This window comes from Chroicocephalus ridibundus, chromosome 2 (genome assembly GCF_963924245.1).
Source record: "Chroicocephalus ridibundus chromosome 2, bChrRid1.1, whole genome shotgun sequence".
In the NCBI taxonomy this organism is placed as follows: Eukaryota; Metazoa; Chordata; class Aves; order Charadriiformes; family Laridae; genus Chroicocephalus; species Chroicocephalus ridibundus.
Window position 1 is genome coordinate 136020515 of NC_086285.1, and position 15807 is coordinate 136036321.

The 15807-nt window shown below is 39.6% G+C and overlaps 1 protein-coding gene across 3 annotated transcripts in view; it reads left to right on the forward strand.

Annotated features, from left to right (window-relative positions):
• The window catches only part of ZFHX4 (zinc finger homeobox 4), a 151320-nt gene that overhangs the window by 26766 nt on the left and 108747 nt on the right, over positions 1 to 15807 (forward strand). For 2 of the 3 annotated variants that reach the window (XM_063327079.1, XM_063327080.1), the window contains exon 3: positions 611 to 1113. In XM_063327079.1, the coding sequence (XP_063183149.1) occupies positions 611 to 1113 (503 nt within the window). The remainder of the gene's footprint in view (positions 1 to 610; positions 1114 to 15807) is intronic. The other variant, XM_063327081.1, reaches the window with a different exon arrangement.

A 15807-nucleotide genomic window follows, 5' to 3' on the forward strand; every position in this document is an offset into this window, starting at 1 on the left:
GGGCAAATTGGAATCAAATGCTTGTGTGTGAGCAGTGTACTGGCTGTTACCTAATGGTACAGTTTTGTACCAAAAAGAGTTCTCAAACTTTTTTCAGTTCTGTTGTTTCCTTTTTGACATACCTCAATTGTCCCCATCTTGTTCGTCGGATGTATTTTAAAATTAAGAATGCTGGTACCAAAAGTAGCTAAATTGGTATAAATATGCTTATCCTAATTACTATATTGTAGATATATATATATTGACCTACCTCCAGGATCATTTAAAGGATATAACAAAACTACAATTAGTGCTGTGTAAGTTAATCTAGGCTTTTAAGTTACAAAAGCATTGCTGTTTTGTTATTTTATTGATCAACTTTCATGCCTTTGAAAATACAAATTCCAGAATGACATCATGCCCAGTAGGAGTAATTAAAGCTATCTGATGAGGGAATTTAGAAGTTGAAAGGGATGATTGTAATTGATCCTGATTCAATCCTATTACAGCTTTTTATAGTTTAAGCTCTAGAGAAAGCAAACTCCTTGTCAAGGCTTTATTTTACGGATTCCTTTGTGTGTGCTATGCTTGCTGGTCTCTACTTTCCCTTTTAATTTTTTTTTTCCTGTAGTAAATAATGAGCTGCCGCCTGAAATCCGGCTTGCCAGTGGTCAGCTAATGGGTGATGACCTGTCCCTCCTTACTGCAGGAGAGCTGTCACCTTATATCAGTGACCCAGCGCTGAAGCTATTCCAGTGTGCTGTTTGCAACAAATTCACCTCTGACAGCCTGGAGGCCCTAAGTGTGCATGTGAGCAGCGAACGCTCGCTCCCCGAAGAGGAGTGGAGGGCTGTAATTGGAGACATCTACCAGTGCAAGCTCTGTAACTACAACACTCAGCTCAAAGCGAACTTCCAGCTCCACTGCAAGACTGACAAACATATGCAGAAATACCAACTGGTGGCTCACATTAAAGAAGGGGGCAAAACCAATGAGTGGAGGCTGAAGTGCATTGCCATTGGCAACCCAGTTCACCTAAAATGTAACGCCTGTGACTACTACACCAACAGCGTGGATAAATTGCGCTTACACACTACCAATCACAGGCACGAGGCAGCCCTGAAACTGTACAAGGTAAGCCAGTGACAGCAATTTCAGTTGGCACCAAGTAGACTAGGCAATTAACTGTTTCGGTGCTAATCGAACAAGACTTCGATTAATCAGCAGAATAAATGTTTATTGAATGTGCGTATAATCGAACAAAGCGTATGCAGGCTAGTCAGGGAGGAGTGCTCCCGATGAGTCGTGTTGATTCACCTGAGGGCCCCTTTAGGATGCACTTACTGTGAACAACACAAGGAACGTAAGGGTTTTTTTAAAAAGTTCGCTCGGAATAAATGACAAGAGGCGTTTTACATCTTTTATAATGTTTTCAGACTTCGTCCATTACATTTTGATCAGAAGCTTGACAGGGATTATGGAAAATGATGAGTTTTCCATACTGTGCATCGTGGAGGAGATCACTTTCTGGCATATGTATCTGTTTGCAACCGTAATCTATCACAGCCAAGCTATTTTACACCGGTATTTTCAGTAAGCACATGCAATATGCCACATTATTACCAAGGATATTCAAAAGTAAGCACTGCCATCCTTTTGTCTACCCTTCTTTTCCAAGCCAATAATGATTTTTCACAAACATGAAAGGGTGTGGTGTAGATAAATATGTTAGTAGAATGGCAACTATATTTTTATCTTTACTGGAAAAAACTATGTGGATATAATGAATATGTGGGAGTGATGAATACCATTTATTACACAACTTGTCATGACTTTTTCCAAACCCTAATTATGGGGTAACTTATTTTCTGCAGTGTGTTTACTGGATTGGCTTGATTGTCTTGGTTCAGTACAAAATATAACACATTCATTTCCAAGATGAATAACTTTGTAACTTATTAAAAACTTCTTTTGTCTAGGGGATATAAAAATTCAGGAAATATTGCAAACCATTAGTCACTGTAACAAGCTCTAAATATGATTAGAAAATCCATTTTGCAAGTGTTATCTATTGATTTATACTAGAAATCTGTGATAACTAAACTATCAGGAGTCATCTGCTGATTACAGCAACTATGCTGGTTTTCTAATCATCTTGAAAATGTGTGCACACGGAACAAATACAGAAAAGCCTCAGCAGACCTCTACTTTAAGCAAGAAATAACATCTTACTGGTGTTCAACCTTGTTCAAGTAGTTGTTCTGAGTTAACACAGGGTGCCCAGGCAGTAACATGGATTTTAATTTTATAACCTGATAGTTGTAACCTTGGTGGATCTGCTCTGGACAAAATTGGCAGTAACACAAGATCAGGTCTATTATATTGTCCTACAATGCTGACTGCTCTGCTAATTTAATCTTATGTTTTATTTAAATTGCATTTTTCCTTAGCTCTAGGGAGGTGAGTTTTTTGTGCTTGTTTATTGTGTTTTTTTTTTTTGAAGACCCAAAGTTCCATTTTGAAAAATGTGAGAAGAGCTGGGAGTACAGTGAGACAGTTAGTCTGCCTCAGCAGCAGAACTGCCTTCAGAAGTTCCCTGTCATCCATGAAGTGGTTCCTTGCTCCCTCCAGTTACGCTGATTGTGGAGCCACACTCTAAGTCAGGTTTTTTAAATGACCTAGGTTAAACATAGCTGGTCCCCGTCTCTTCTTTGAAGTGTTACTGTGGATTATTTCAGTGATCTGTTTTATAATGCCACCATTCAGAGAGATGCTGCTGCAAACCGTGCCACAGATAGGAATGACAGATTGGGAAATGGGCAGGCAGAGGGCTTTTTTCTCAGATGACTTCACTGCCAAAGCTTTGGAGACTGTTGAAAATAACATGCCAGTTGTTTATTTTTTAAATAAAGCTATAGGCATAGCTATGGAGTTGCAAGGTACAAACTATCTGCTCAAAACAACACTGTCTCTTCACTCACTCAACCCAATTTCTAGAGAAATCTTCATCAGGTATGTTTGGGTTTGCAGCATGTCCTACAAAACATTTGATTTAGCGTACTAAGGGAGCGAGTCTCAGCTCTTAGCCCTCATCACTAAAAATGTCCTGCCATTGAACTTGCTTCTTTGTCAGATCCTGATTTGTTAGATGGAGCAATTCAGTAGTGCCTATGTGGTGCAGCTATCATACATGGCAAATGACCATTGCTAACCTTTAAAGTTCAGTCTCTGAATCAGTTAGGGCGAAAGACATCCCAGTGGAGAAGGAATGCATAAGCTCCTAGACACCCTCTAAGTTTCATGTCCTACAGAAGGACAATTGAAAGTGTACTGCTGGTAACCGTAGGGTTGCAAGTCTCCTGATGTGTGTATTTTTAAAGACTTCTCCCTAGGATTGCTAGTGAGAATCTTGGCTTTTTAAAAAGTTTTTGTCCCTCATGACTTCCTAGAGAAACTTGGAAATTTGAATGCTGCTAGGCTTAACAACTCTCAGAAAGCAGATAGCATGTACGCATGCACACACTCTTTTTATATAATCTCATTGTAAGGCTAATTTGAAGGAGAGGACTGACTTATTTAAAATATCAGTTGGGGTATTACTATTATTATTTTTTAAGATTTGGGGTTGGCAGTACTGCAGCGTGTCCCAAATAACCAAAATGTTCCAGATGTGTGTGCTTTATAACAGAATGTAAGGCCCCTGTACGTCACCCAGAAAACTTTAATTTTAATTGTGGGTGTACATTCAGGCCTCAAGGTGGAAATAAATGAGATTTTGAAAGTCTGTAAAGTTATCTGCTAGCAGACTTGATAGTTTTGTCAGGTCTTGGTGAAGCTGTTGACACCAAGAGAGTTGTAAACTTTTTTTCTCTTGATACATCAGATAAACTTTTAGAGCACCTAAGGAAAAAAAGAACATTAATTTGTATGAATAATAGATATATGCCTTGGGAGCGATATCGAATATTCATGAATTGTGTTTATATTCAAGCAGCTCCTCTAACTCTTTTAAAATTAAGGTGCTGTGAATATGGTTTGGCAATAAAAACTTTAATACTAAAACCATCTGAAAGCACAGAAAAAGAATCTGTGACTTTGTTCCTTTGCTTTGTCAAGCGCCTGAAAGTTTTTTCTTTAGTCATTTATATTTATTTAAATGTTATTGTTTTGTGAATTTTCTTTTTATAAATGTTGCCGTTAACAGCTTGTTTTCTCTTCCTGTGCTTAACTATTGATGGAATAAAAGGATGTCTTTTCATAACCATAGCTTTTAAAGCGACCATGAAGATCAGAGCTTCTCTTCTGAAGCTGTATAATTTTAGGCAGTACTGAAATGTCACTTTTAGAGTTAGATTCTAAATGTGGCAAAGTGAAAGCTCTAACTGTTTTCTAAGGTATTTAAGAAAGAAATGGCCTGATTGCTCCTTACAGAAGTGCAGTATTCAAATGGTGTTGGTAATGCGGCTGCTAGGAGCCAGAACAAAATGGCCTTACCCTGAGTGAACTCAGCTTGGCCTAAATGAATTTCCTAAAGACTTACATTTGGAATTGCGCAGCTCGATATTGGCAAATTAAACCACAGAAGAGTCATGAGTCCTTCGCAGGATCCGTCAAGAAGCATTCAGTGACTCCGCATGTAAACAGAGAGAGCCTCTATAGCAACAGAGTGCATTGCCATTCTGCAGGAAGAAGGGTTCAGCTTCTGCAGGTTTGGGAAGCTGAGGCAGGACACGGATCCACCTCTGTGCATATAAAGTACATATAGCTGGAACTGCTCTTAAGGAAGCCATTTTGTAGCTTAGTCAAATACCTTCTGATTCAGGGAACCACACATATCATGTCCTGTGCTCATGAAACAGTCGCCAAATACTTTTAATAAATAAACAAACGCAGGTCGCCTTTTTGCAAAGTAAGCTGGAGTGGCTGAAAAGAAGTTTTACTTAACCAAGTAACTGAATGACATGATCAATTTCTAATCACAAGTAAATATTTGAAGTTAGTCTATCAACAATATTATTCAATTAGCTGACAACAGCTTTAATAGGCATTACTTTTATATTGGATATTTACTGCAGTTTGCGTCTTATATGCAAGTATTTAGGAGCTCAGAGAAAGTGACAGGCAGCAGTTAGCAGAGTAATACTCAGCTGTGTGAAAACTACCTTGGTTTTCCCTTTATTGACAAAATATTGATCCATAACACTATTAATGCTACGATTGTCAGCTCAATTTGGATAGATCGCTTTACCTCTTGTGTTCTCAAACGACAAAGATATTACCCAAAAGGAGTGACCTGATTTCAGTTTAAGAAGGTTAAAGGTTAAAGGTTAGCTCAAAAGCATCATCTGCCTAGCTGCTTAACTTTAAACTGATCAATTTAATGAAAATCTGTTTTGCAGATGGTGTTTTAATGTCTTTGGCAGGATTTAGGCAGCTTTAACATTAGACGTATGCTAGTAAAAATTATTTCTTTATTTGACCAGAACAACACCTTTTCTTTTATGTTTTAAGGTAAAAGGCATGTGGGATATGGTATTTTGGCAAAGGACCCAGAAGCAGAAAGTGTTGATGATCTTTCCATATGGGCTCAAAAACAGAATACCCTTATGTCCATTGCTAACGATGACTGAAGAAACAAATAAAGCTGTATTCATTTTTTACCATAATATTTTACTTTGAACCCATAAAAAAGAATTTCAGACAGAACTGTCCTTAAAAAAGGCTTGTCTTCTTTGCCTAGGGTGGAATGCAACAGCATTAACATTTTTAACCTGGCAGAGCACGCCGATTGTCTCCTTCAGGCCTTATATTTGTAGACCGGCAGTATTCTTTTTCCTACTCACAAACCGAGTAGTAATTGTGATACTTAGCTGTAGATACCATAAATAATAGGGCAAATTAGTCAATCCAAATGGTTAAGTTTTATCTGATGGAGGTTATCTGAATAAACAAAGAATTAGATCCTCAGGAGCGTAAAGCAGAGCTTTGTGTTTATGTCTTCTGAGAATCTGGCCCTCACAGTTTTTGCCAAGATAATTAAGTTTCAGCACAAGCACGTCTTTCTGTTTTCAGATGTATGCAATTCAATAGGAATTTCTTGGGCTGCTAATGCAATACTATTATATGTTAGCTTTGTAATTAGCTAGGACTCTACCCCTTTGCTGAAATGCATTGTAATATTACACACACAAGCATAGCTTGCGTGTAGCAGTCATGAAAGTGGTGCCCTTTGTTTCAAACTGACCTTCCAACTTATTTAAAAAAGAGTTTACAATGAGCCTTTGTTTTGGCCACAAATGATCATAAACAGCTTTCTAAAGAGCCCAATAAAATGAGATAATCGCAAATGTATAACATCACATATTGAAAGAGTGGAAGAACAAACGGGGCTTTTACTATATTTTATAGGATGGATTTATAGTCTGTCCTTGGGTCACTTAGGGCCAAGAATTTTCACGGTCAGCTGCGTGGTCCCGCTAGCTAGCATCCTCTGCAGGAAATGCAAATACCGTGCAGCACCTGCTCTTCACCCAGGGTTATGCACTGCTTTTTTTACAGCGAGGTGTCCACTCCTCTGCTGGTTCAAAGTCAAAAGCTTAATTAGACTAGCTTTTTTTCCGCATCTGGCATCAGCGAAGCAGAATAGTCTATCTGGATTCCATAATGCTGTTTGCATATTTGGGTTTTAAATCAGCCAGGGATATTGAATGCTTTGCTCATCTTTATCACGTGCAGGAGGCACAAGTGGGATTTAGTCCTTAGGTAACTTTTAGTGTAACAGTTCCCCAAGGAACACTGCTTGGGCTTTTCTCATTATCCTTGTTCTGGATGAAAGCATCGTTGTTAGGAATTAACAACTGAGGTGGGGGGTGTGAAGTATATGCATGCGGGCACGAATGGACTAACAGCCCCCATCACTTTGTTTGCTTTACTCTGTTTGGCATGAAATGTTGATACTTGATCAGTCTGGAATTAACACTGGAATTAACAGAAAGTCACATTCTTTTCATTTCAATTGTCCTGCACTAACTTTTTAATTTAAAATCAAATATCCTAGATATATGCCAGTCCAATTATTGAACTGTCATTGTCCCAGTATGATGGTAAAAGAGGTCAGGAGATTGTGCAGCATTGATTTGCATAAAAATCATTGTGGAAAGGAAATTGGAATATGCCTGCACATCAGAGGAGCCAAACCGTGTTTTGCTTAATCTTATTCTTGTTGTTTGTGTAGGTGAAGAAAGCTGTTTTCAGTGATAAACAAAAGTTATTCTAATTTGTTGCTAAACGTAAACCTCACGATAAAGGATATTTCAATTTTTATAGTACTTTCAGGTTTATGTTCATTTAAGTTTTTAAATGTTTTATGAAATTTAATTTTCACTGCAAGTTTTGGTTACTGCAATTCAGATTATGCTGTTGTGCTTACATGTAGAAAGAGAAACGAATGTTCAAAGAACACATTATGTAGTCAGCTATACATAACATATATGCCTACCGTATATACTTATACACTATAGATAAGTGCATTTATTTAAAAACAGAGAAAAAAGTTGCGGGCTAGCAGAATAGTAATTTCAAAGCTATTATTTTTTATTTTAAATTTAAAATATAATAGTAGAGAAAAAAAAATCACATTATGTTTCATGTCTATTTAATTTGATATTCAGATGTTGCCTGGCTGTCAGATAGATAGTCCTACATAATGGGCCTTGTAAAAAATAGCATGCATTGTGTTCAGCTTGTGGTACACTGCTAAAGCAGAAAGGTACTCTCAAATCATGGTTTAGAGAATCCCCATGTTCTTCCCTTGAAATGCTGTCCAGGATCGCAGTCTGCGTGCTGTCCTGCATGAGGACGTCTAAGGCTACTCTTTGAGAGGAGGGTGTTTGGAGATGACTTGCCATGCGCGGTGCCCCGTGGAGCCCAAGCTCGTAGCTCCTCTTGCAGAGCGGCAAGAGTGAGCAAGGAGGGGAGCAAAAGCAGCATAAAAAAGGATCAGCCTCATTTATTCAGCGTGCTCAACACACAAAATGGCTGTATAACAGCTGGGTTTTGTACCTGGAGTACTTTCATTCTGACATGAAGAGAAATATGTAATGATTTCTGACTGAGATTCAAAGTAGAGATGCAGCGTATAGTGTATGTAAGAGTATTATGTCAATGTGAGTGCGTGTGTATGTCTGCATAAATAGATTGCAGCTATGGATTTAGCAGCCACTCCCTCCCAGCCTTGCAACATAGATTTTCTTGTTACCCTTAGGAGATTTTAGCTGGTATTACGCAACTCACTACAGGTGTCTTTAAAATTGTAATTACAGTTTACCAGACTCCCAGGTGGGATTTTTCTCCACCATCTCTTCCACGTATTTAAGAATAAGCACTAAAAAAAACCAAGAGAAATGACAGGAAAGTTATATTTTGACATGCATGTGTGTACTTCAGCTTTGCTATTGCTTTTGCTAAGTGATTTCGGAGAAACTTTCCCTTGGTCTATGCATTTGTCAGTCCATCCAGACAAAATGCCGGAATTGGGAAATTATAGAAGGGTTGATGGGAATAAAACCTTAGGGACCTTATATGCACGGGAGTGAGCTTTGAGCTGTTCGACACACAGCTCTTGGGACTGTATTGGCTCTATATGTGACTATCTTGCTAGATAGACAAATTAATTTTTTGCATTTATTTTTTTTCTCCTTTGGGGTACCACTGGACCAATGCTCCAGTCAGATTTTGTAAGGAAGGTCAGTGAAGAGGCTGGTGTGAATTGCTGAGTAATACCAATTCTGTTGGTTTTAGAAAGAATCGGGCACAATGCAGGAGACATATTTTATGGGATAAACTTCCATGGGTGTGTTTGTGGGCAAAATACAATACAGTACAACAGGAATTGGGTAGTAACTACATTAAATGTGGGTAGGGCTTTTATGTTAATAAAACATAAATTACGAGTGGTAGCTTGTAATATTTTTTGATCCTGGTGATCTGTCTGCTAGGCTGGTGTACTTAATACAGGCAGATAGTGCAGAACAATGATCATACTTCCTCGTGCTGATATACAAAGAAGGTGAAGCTTCGCTGAGAACCTCAAGACCTTCGCTTTGTGGACAGCCGTGAAGGAGGATGTCATGGAAGTGACCCCCTTGGTCTGCAGCAGAAGGTGCCAGCCCTGCAGTTCTGCAGCAGACAGATACACAGAGTATTGTGCACCACAGCCTCAGGGGAAACTCTATGTGCTACTCTCCCGGTGGGAGGGAAGACATTAAGATAATCTTTAGCTTTTAAAGGCAGGGGGCATCGAAGGAAACAAAAATCAAGCAAAGGTAGTCCTTGAATGATGAAGTGTGCAGATTCCCATGCCTGGGGCATCCTACTGCAGTAGCAGTGACAAAACCAGAAAAAAATAATGGTTTTGTCATATCCGAAGAGTATGAGCAATACTCCTTGCTTATATGTGTGAATAGGAAACTACATATTGCTAATGGGAGCCATGAATGGTAATATATTAATCTTATTCCAAGAGCGGATATTTGACCACATGAGTTGCCTAACAAAAGGTGTCATTTTTTCTATGTAAAACTGTTATCCTAGGGTGTTAATCAAACCATGCTGTTAACATGATTCACCTGTCTAAAATATATGACTGTATAACTACTGGTTTATCACTGGATTGTGTGCAGGCAACCTAGTATATAGGGACAGTATTCAGGAGGCTGCCCAAAGAAGAGCGTTTATTTGTAATCTCTGGTCTTCCTTATAAACTCTCCCAAAGAAGAAGAACATGCATCACTTCCTTGCACTGCTCCTGGAGAGAACCATGGAGCCACTTCTACCCATAAAGGCAGCGCAGAATCTGCTGTTCAGGGATAGTTTGTGCCCAAACTTTTTATAGAAATATAGGTTACCCTTATTCAGAAAAAGTCCAAGATCAATATCCTGTTGTGATGACTGTTTAAAACAAAGGCTTGCAGTGGAAGCTCTTCTTACCAGAACTTTAGCAGGCACTTCCAATGGTCTATATCATCTCATTCTCAAGTTGTTTGACATGTACGGAATTTTTCCACTGACATCCTAAACTTGTGATTGGGCCTGTGGTAGTCCTTGTCTGGGAGAAGGGGGGAGGTCAGTTGTCTCCAAACTGCTTTATTAAGAAGGAGGATGTTTTCCATGGGAAATCCTGAAAAGTTGCAACTGGCTCAAGTATCATACCGGGTATGACTGATGTTATCCTTACACTAAATTCAAAACTCTGGGTCCTAATGGCAAAAGAGAAGGAAGGGCAGTTCTTCTTATTCACAGAATCATGGAATCAGAATATCTAGAGTTGGAAGGGATCTGTAAGAATCATCGAGTCCAACTCCCTGCTCCTCACAGGACTACCTAAAACTAAACCTTATGACTAAGAACATTGTCCGGATGCTACTTGAACTCCGACAGTCTTGGTGCTGTGACCATTTTCCTGGGGAGCCTGTTCCAGTGACTGACCACCCTCTCAGTGAAGAACCTTTTCCTAATGTCCAATCTGAACTTCCCCTCATGCAGCTTCATCCCATTTAAACAACAATGCTCCTGTTTTCTATGTTACTTAGACAAAAAACTTGCTCTCTGAGAAATAGATGGAGGCAAAAATTCTAAAGTTTTCTAATTGAATAAACACTTTGTGAATGACCAGAAGCTTGATATTTTTACAGCTGTAACAATGAAACAAAGTCTAAGGAGGGTCTTGGTATTCTTGCTCTTTGTGTCTGCTAGTGATGAGAGCATGGAAAAAGGCTTGCTTTACTACTGAAATGAGACAGCTTTTAGTATCTAGATGTTACTATTTTGGAAACACCCTTTGGCATTTGCAGATATGTATGCAGCTAATGAATGACTGGAAATTAGGAAGAATGAAGCTGGTGGAAAAAACGAGGCCAAACTGCAAGTGCTTTTGAAAACCTTATGTCCTTATTTGTCCAGAAACTTCTGTGACTCAAAAATCTTTGACCCGGGAGGAAGTCAGGACCCTGCTGAGATATATCAGAAGTCAGCTCTCAGATGACAAAGATCACAGGCCACAAAAAATAATTTAAGACTAATTTTACCAAATTTGTGTCCTAGAGTGATTGGGCAGATTTGAAAGCACTCCTGTATTGGCCCCTGGGGCTAACCCTGTTGCAGATGCATCTCAGAAATAGGTGTTGTACCTAAGTTGTGGATATCCTTTGTCAGTTTTTGACTTGCTAAGACAGTCTTACAGGCAATGATGAGTTGGATATGCTGTGCTCTGTCTCCCTGTTCCTACATCCACTGGTATTTCTTGTAGCATGTCAAGCTTCACCAGTATCTTCATGATACTTACATTTCTGTGACTTAGAGCACTCAAGAGATGAAAATCTTCGGAACTAGTCATTAGGACTCCTGACAGGTATTTTTGAGAAAGAGCAAAAAAAAGACACTTTGCAGCTTCTTTAAGTGTTTTTTTTTTTTCATTTCTTGAATACACCCACCTTCCCGAACACACCCACCCTCCTCACCCCTCCCACCCCCCCCACCCCCCCCGCAAAATAAAAGGTTTGTGGGAACATCTATGGCTCAATATATTACATGTAGGAACTGTAGCCTTTCTAGGGTGTTTGTTTTCTTTCATAAGTTCTCCACTGTACTGCTCAAATTCTGTGGCCTCAGCTACCTCAAAAGTATCAAACAGATGATAAGGTTTTCCTAAAGCATTTTTGGGGTATACAAAGGACAAGGGCTATGCTGGTTGTATATGTAATATTTTTTATTATAAGGAAGAGAGTTGAGCTGGTAATCAATAAAAGGAGAACTCTGAAATCTCATGTTACAGAGTTCAAGCCTGTATCCCAGTTCACTCAGCTTTTGTGCTCTGCAGGTACAAAGGCTTTGTGCCTGATGTTCACAACAGGAACTAAACAGATGTCTCTCCTTTACTTCTTGTAGTTGTTTGTCCTAATAGATTTAGAAGGTAAGCTCAATACTGTCTGGACTAGGAAACGGGGCATGGCCTTGGGGAAAAAGAAAATGTGTCTCTAACTGAGCAGAGGTGAGTGAGAGGTTGGCCCCCAATACGTTTGGCAGTCTAAATGGACCTTATAGAAATGTAATTAAGCATACCACTTAATTTCTTCACCTATGTGAAGAAATATCTATCTGTCTTTCTGTCTGCCTATATTTATCCGCACATGTGCTTAATAGAATGTCTGTTACTGGGAGGAATGAGTTAGAGATGGAGCCTGAAGTTGTCCATGCTCGTGAGAACTCAGAGAGACAGATATTATCCAACACTGGTGTTAGGGAGGAAGTCACAGCTATTGGAGACTGGGTTTCTTGCACAGGGGGTGCAGTAGAGGGAAGCAAAAAGGCAGGTGTGTCTGCTTCTAAAAGTGTACACTTCCCAAGAGCATAAACAGAATTTAAAACTATGTGTGTCCATACATACCCCAGGCTGCTGCTGTCACCTGCTATAATACCGTACAAAGGTCTATATATGTTAATGTCTGCTGTACAAAAAGTTGGATTTCGATTTCTGTTCTAATTTCCTTCTTCCAGTTACTTATAATTTTCTTATAGACACTTTCCAGGCTGAAATTATCAGGATTTGGTCAGGGTGTAAAGAATATTTCTTTCTTCTTTGGAGCTGCTTCTGAGTCATGTAATCATGAGACATCTTTCCAACCTGTCCTAATGAAAAATACTCCATTGCAAATAAAGTTAGTCAAGTACATCTCTTGCAGTAGCTGTCTGTAACAGAAGAGAATGCTGTTTTAGAAGCAACAGCACATTAATAGGCCAAGTATGCAATCATTGTCCTATAACAGCAAATTATACCATTAGTCCACCTTATCTAATCTCTTTGCTCCAGACTGGCTAACAACAATTGCTTCTCAGAGCAGAGCAAAAAAGTCTTTCATGGGCAAATATGTAATAATGTGGGTCATACAGGAAAACTCTTTTTCTTCTCATACGTTCTCTGTACTTAAAGAGCAATGAATTAACATCATACGTATTCAAGTATCTTTTTTTTTTCCCCCCCAAAGTGGTCTTTGGATGGTCTTATATGTACACAAACATCAAATCAGTTTATAAACTGAACTCTTGTCTCAATGACATGCAGTGGGAAGGAGTTCCGCAGGTTAATTTAACCTGCAAATATGTATCATTTTTCAGCTTTTAAAAATTTCTGTCATTCATTTAAGTTATTAAGTTTTGTTTGTTTATTCATCTGGTAACAGAACAGGAGAGATCATGTGTTCTTACTCGCTTTATGATCTTTCTATATAATCTTTATATCTTCATAACAAGCTTTATGATTATTTTATGATCTTTCTATCATGTCTCTCTTTTACTTACACTATTCAGGCACAAAGAATTTCAGTCTATTCAGTGTTGCTTTTAGTGGAAGTTTTTCCACATTTCTGTTAATCCCATCACTGATCTCTGAACTCCTTCTACCCTTGCTAAATTTTTCTTGAGATATACAGATATTTCAGAACTGAACACACTGTTCTCAGTGGAACTGTATGATCTTACTGTCCCATGCCTGGAGCATCCAAAAATATAATCTGCTTTAAACAAATCCTATTGCATTCTGTGCTGGAAATATGTTGCCTTTCATTGCATGTCTCTTCCCACGCCCCCATTCGTACTGATGCCCAAGTCTCCTAGAGCAGTTACATTTAACATAGACACCAGTAGCACGTTTGATTGGTTCAAATAATTTCTTCTAATATACATTTTCTTGGATTCATTTGTCAATACTGAATTTCACCTGCGTGCTCAGCTGGCTTTAAACCTCTCTGGCATTCTTGATAGTTCTTTGGCTGGTCTTGACTGGCATTAATTCTTTTACACCCCTCGCAAGATCAGTCCTAGTTTGATGTTAGAAGACCCAGAGGTAACTTTTGTTCTGTTAAATGGCCTGTTAGTTCCTCTAGCTTGTCTTCTGTCTCTGTCAGTTTCTAATCCATGACTTTTTTGCCTCTGTGTTTGGTGCCTACATTAAGTGGTTAGGCCACCTCCTGCTTAGTCAGCCGAGAGGGAAAAACTCCAGCTCTGAGTTACCCCATGGAAGAATTTATTTCCCCCTGTTCATTTCCCCCTAATATTAGGGGAGTGAGGGAAAGAGGTATCCAGCTTACCCCCGTGTCACATTGCCTGTCTCTTCAGACAGCTGCCTCTTGTTGCTTTCCCACATTTATTGCTGTACATAGTGACTTGGGGTGCAAACACCTGTAGGCAGTTAAGTATGCGTTGAGCTTGAAGAACAGAAATAGCTAATTAGCCATCTACCTGCAAATATTTACCCCAGATATTCATTTCCTGCTGCAAAACCGAAGATGATGTTTCTGTATGTAGACTCCAAGGCTGAGGCATAACTCAAATGGACTCTTTGTAGTGTGCTCTTCTTATACTGTTCAGTGCTGACTTTAATGTATTATTGATTGTTATTAAGGTACACCATGAAATACAGATGGGACGTCTGTAGTGGTTGAACTCATACTGAGGGAGCTGTGTTGACTTTTGGATTGTTCTGGCCTTCATGCTGCTTGACATTAAAACCTTTCACATTAGGGTTTAGAAGAGAAAGAAACGTATAGTAACTAAGTTACCCTGTATGTAGTGTGAAGTAATGTGAAAATATGATGCCAAATGCCCTCCCCACCAAGTCAGCACAAAATTTGAAATGAAATACTAATTTCAGAGCAAGCCAGGAAGTTCCCCATTCCCTGTGTGAGTATATACAAACACTATTTTAGGGCAGTTGCCACCTGAATTTAAATTAGCTATGCTACCTGCCAGTGGTGAAGGAAGTGCTAAAAGTGGAGGGATTTAGGGATCTGATTTTCAGAAATGCTGACTGCTAGTGGCTCTTGTTGATTGCGTGGGTTTAGCATCCCAGGGTCCAAGGTCACGCTGAGGCGGTGACCGGCTCCCTGTGCTGACTGCCAGCCTCTGTCCTCGCGCAGCCTCTTGGCTGGATGTATTGGCTAGTGTGAAATACACAAAACTTGCATCAGAGGATCAATTACTGCTGAAATGTCACTACTGAACCCTGTAACACTGCTAATTAGTTAAGCAAAAGAAGCATGTTAATATGCATTTATCTTGGCTGTAACTCACTGAATATCTTTTCACAAAATTAGGTTTGAAAGACCTTAGATTCTCCCCCCTCCCTCTTTCAGGAAAGTTAAAGTACGTAACTGTTGGTTTTTTCCTTTTTTACTTCCTATGCCCCCGTAAAATGAAATACTTCTAAATGGTTCTCACTATCTCCAGCAGTTTGCATCTGAGAATAGTTTACTTCTGTTTGAAACTCTTAAAGAGGGAATTAGTCATTGGAGAAAACTTGAAATAAGGAAACGTATGACAAACACACAGTCACAGGACAACCCTCTCTAACCTTGGCTCAGCTCCCTTTCTGCCATTAATGGAGCAAAAGAAACTGGAGATTTGATGCACATTCCCTGCCGTGGGGGAGGGCAGGGCAGGGTTATTCTGCTCATGTCAGGGAGTCCCCGGCTGGCAGGGAGCCCGCTGTGTGTGCACTGTCCTTCCACCGCACGCAGGGGATGTGCCGGGAGAAGGAGCGGGAAGGGCATCAGCCAGAGCCCATGTGAAGTGCGTCTGTGCTGAGAGTGACATTCCCCCCGTACAGGGAGCCCTGGGGAGCTCCCAGGTAGAACTGGCTCAGGGGGATGCCGGTGACTGAAGGAACCTTTTTGTCTGGGACAGAAAGGCAGCGGCTGTTGTCACAAACTGTAGTTTGTGACTGCAGTCCTGTATTTTGATCCCTTGCTCCGGTACGTTTCATTTCTCACATGCTCA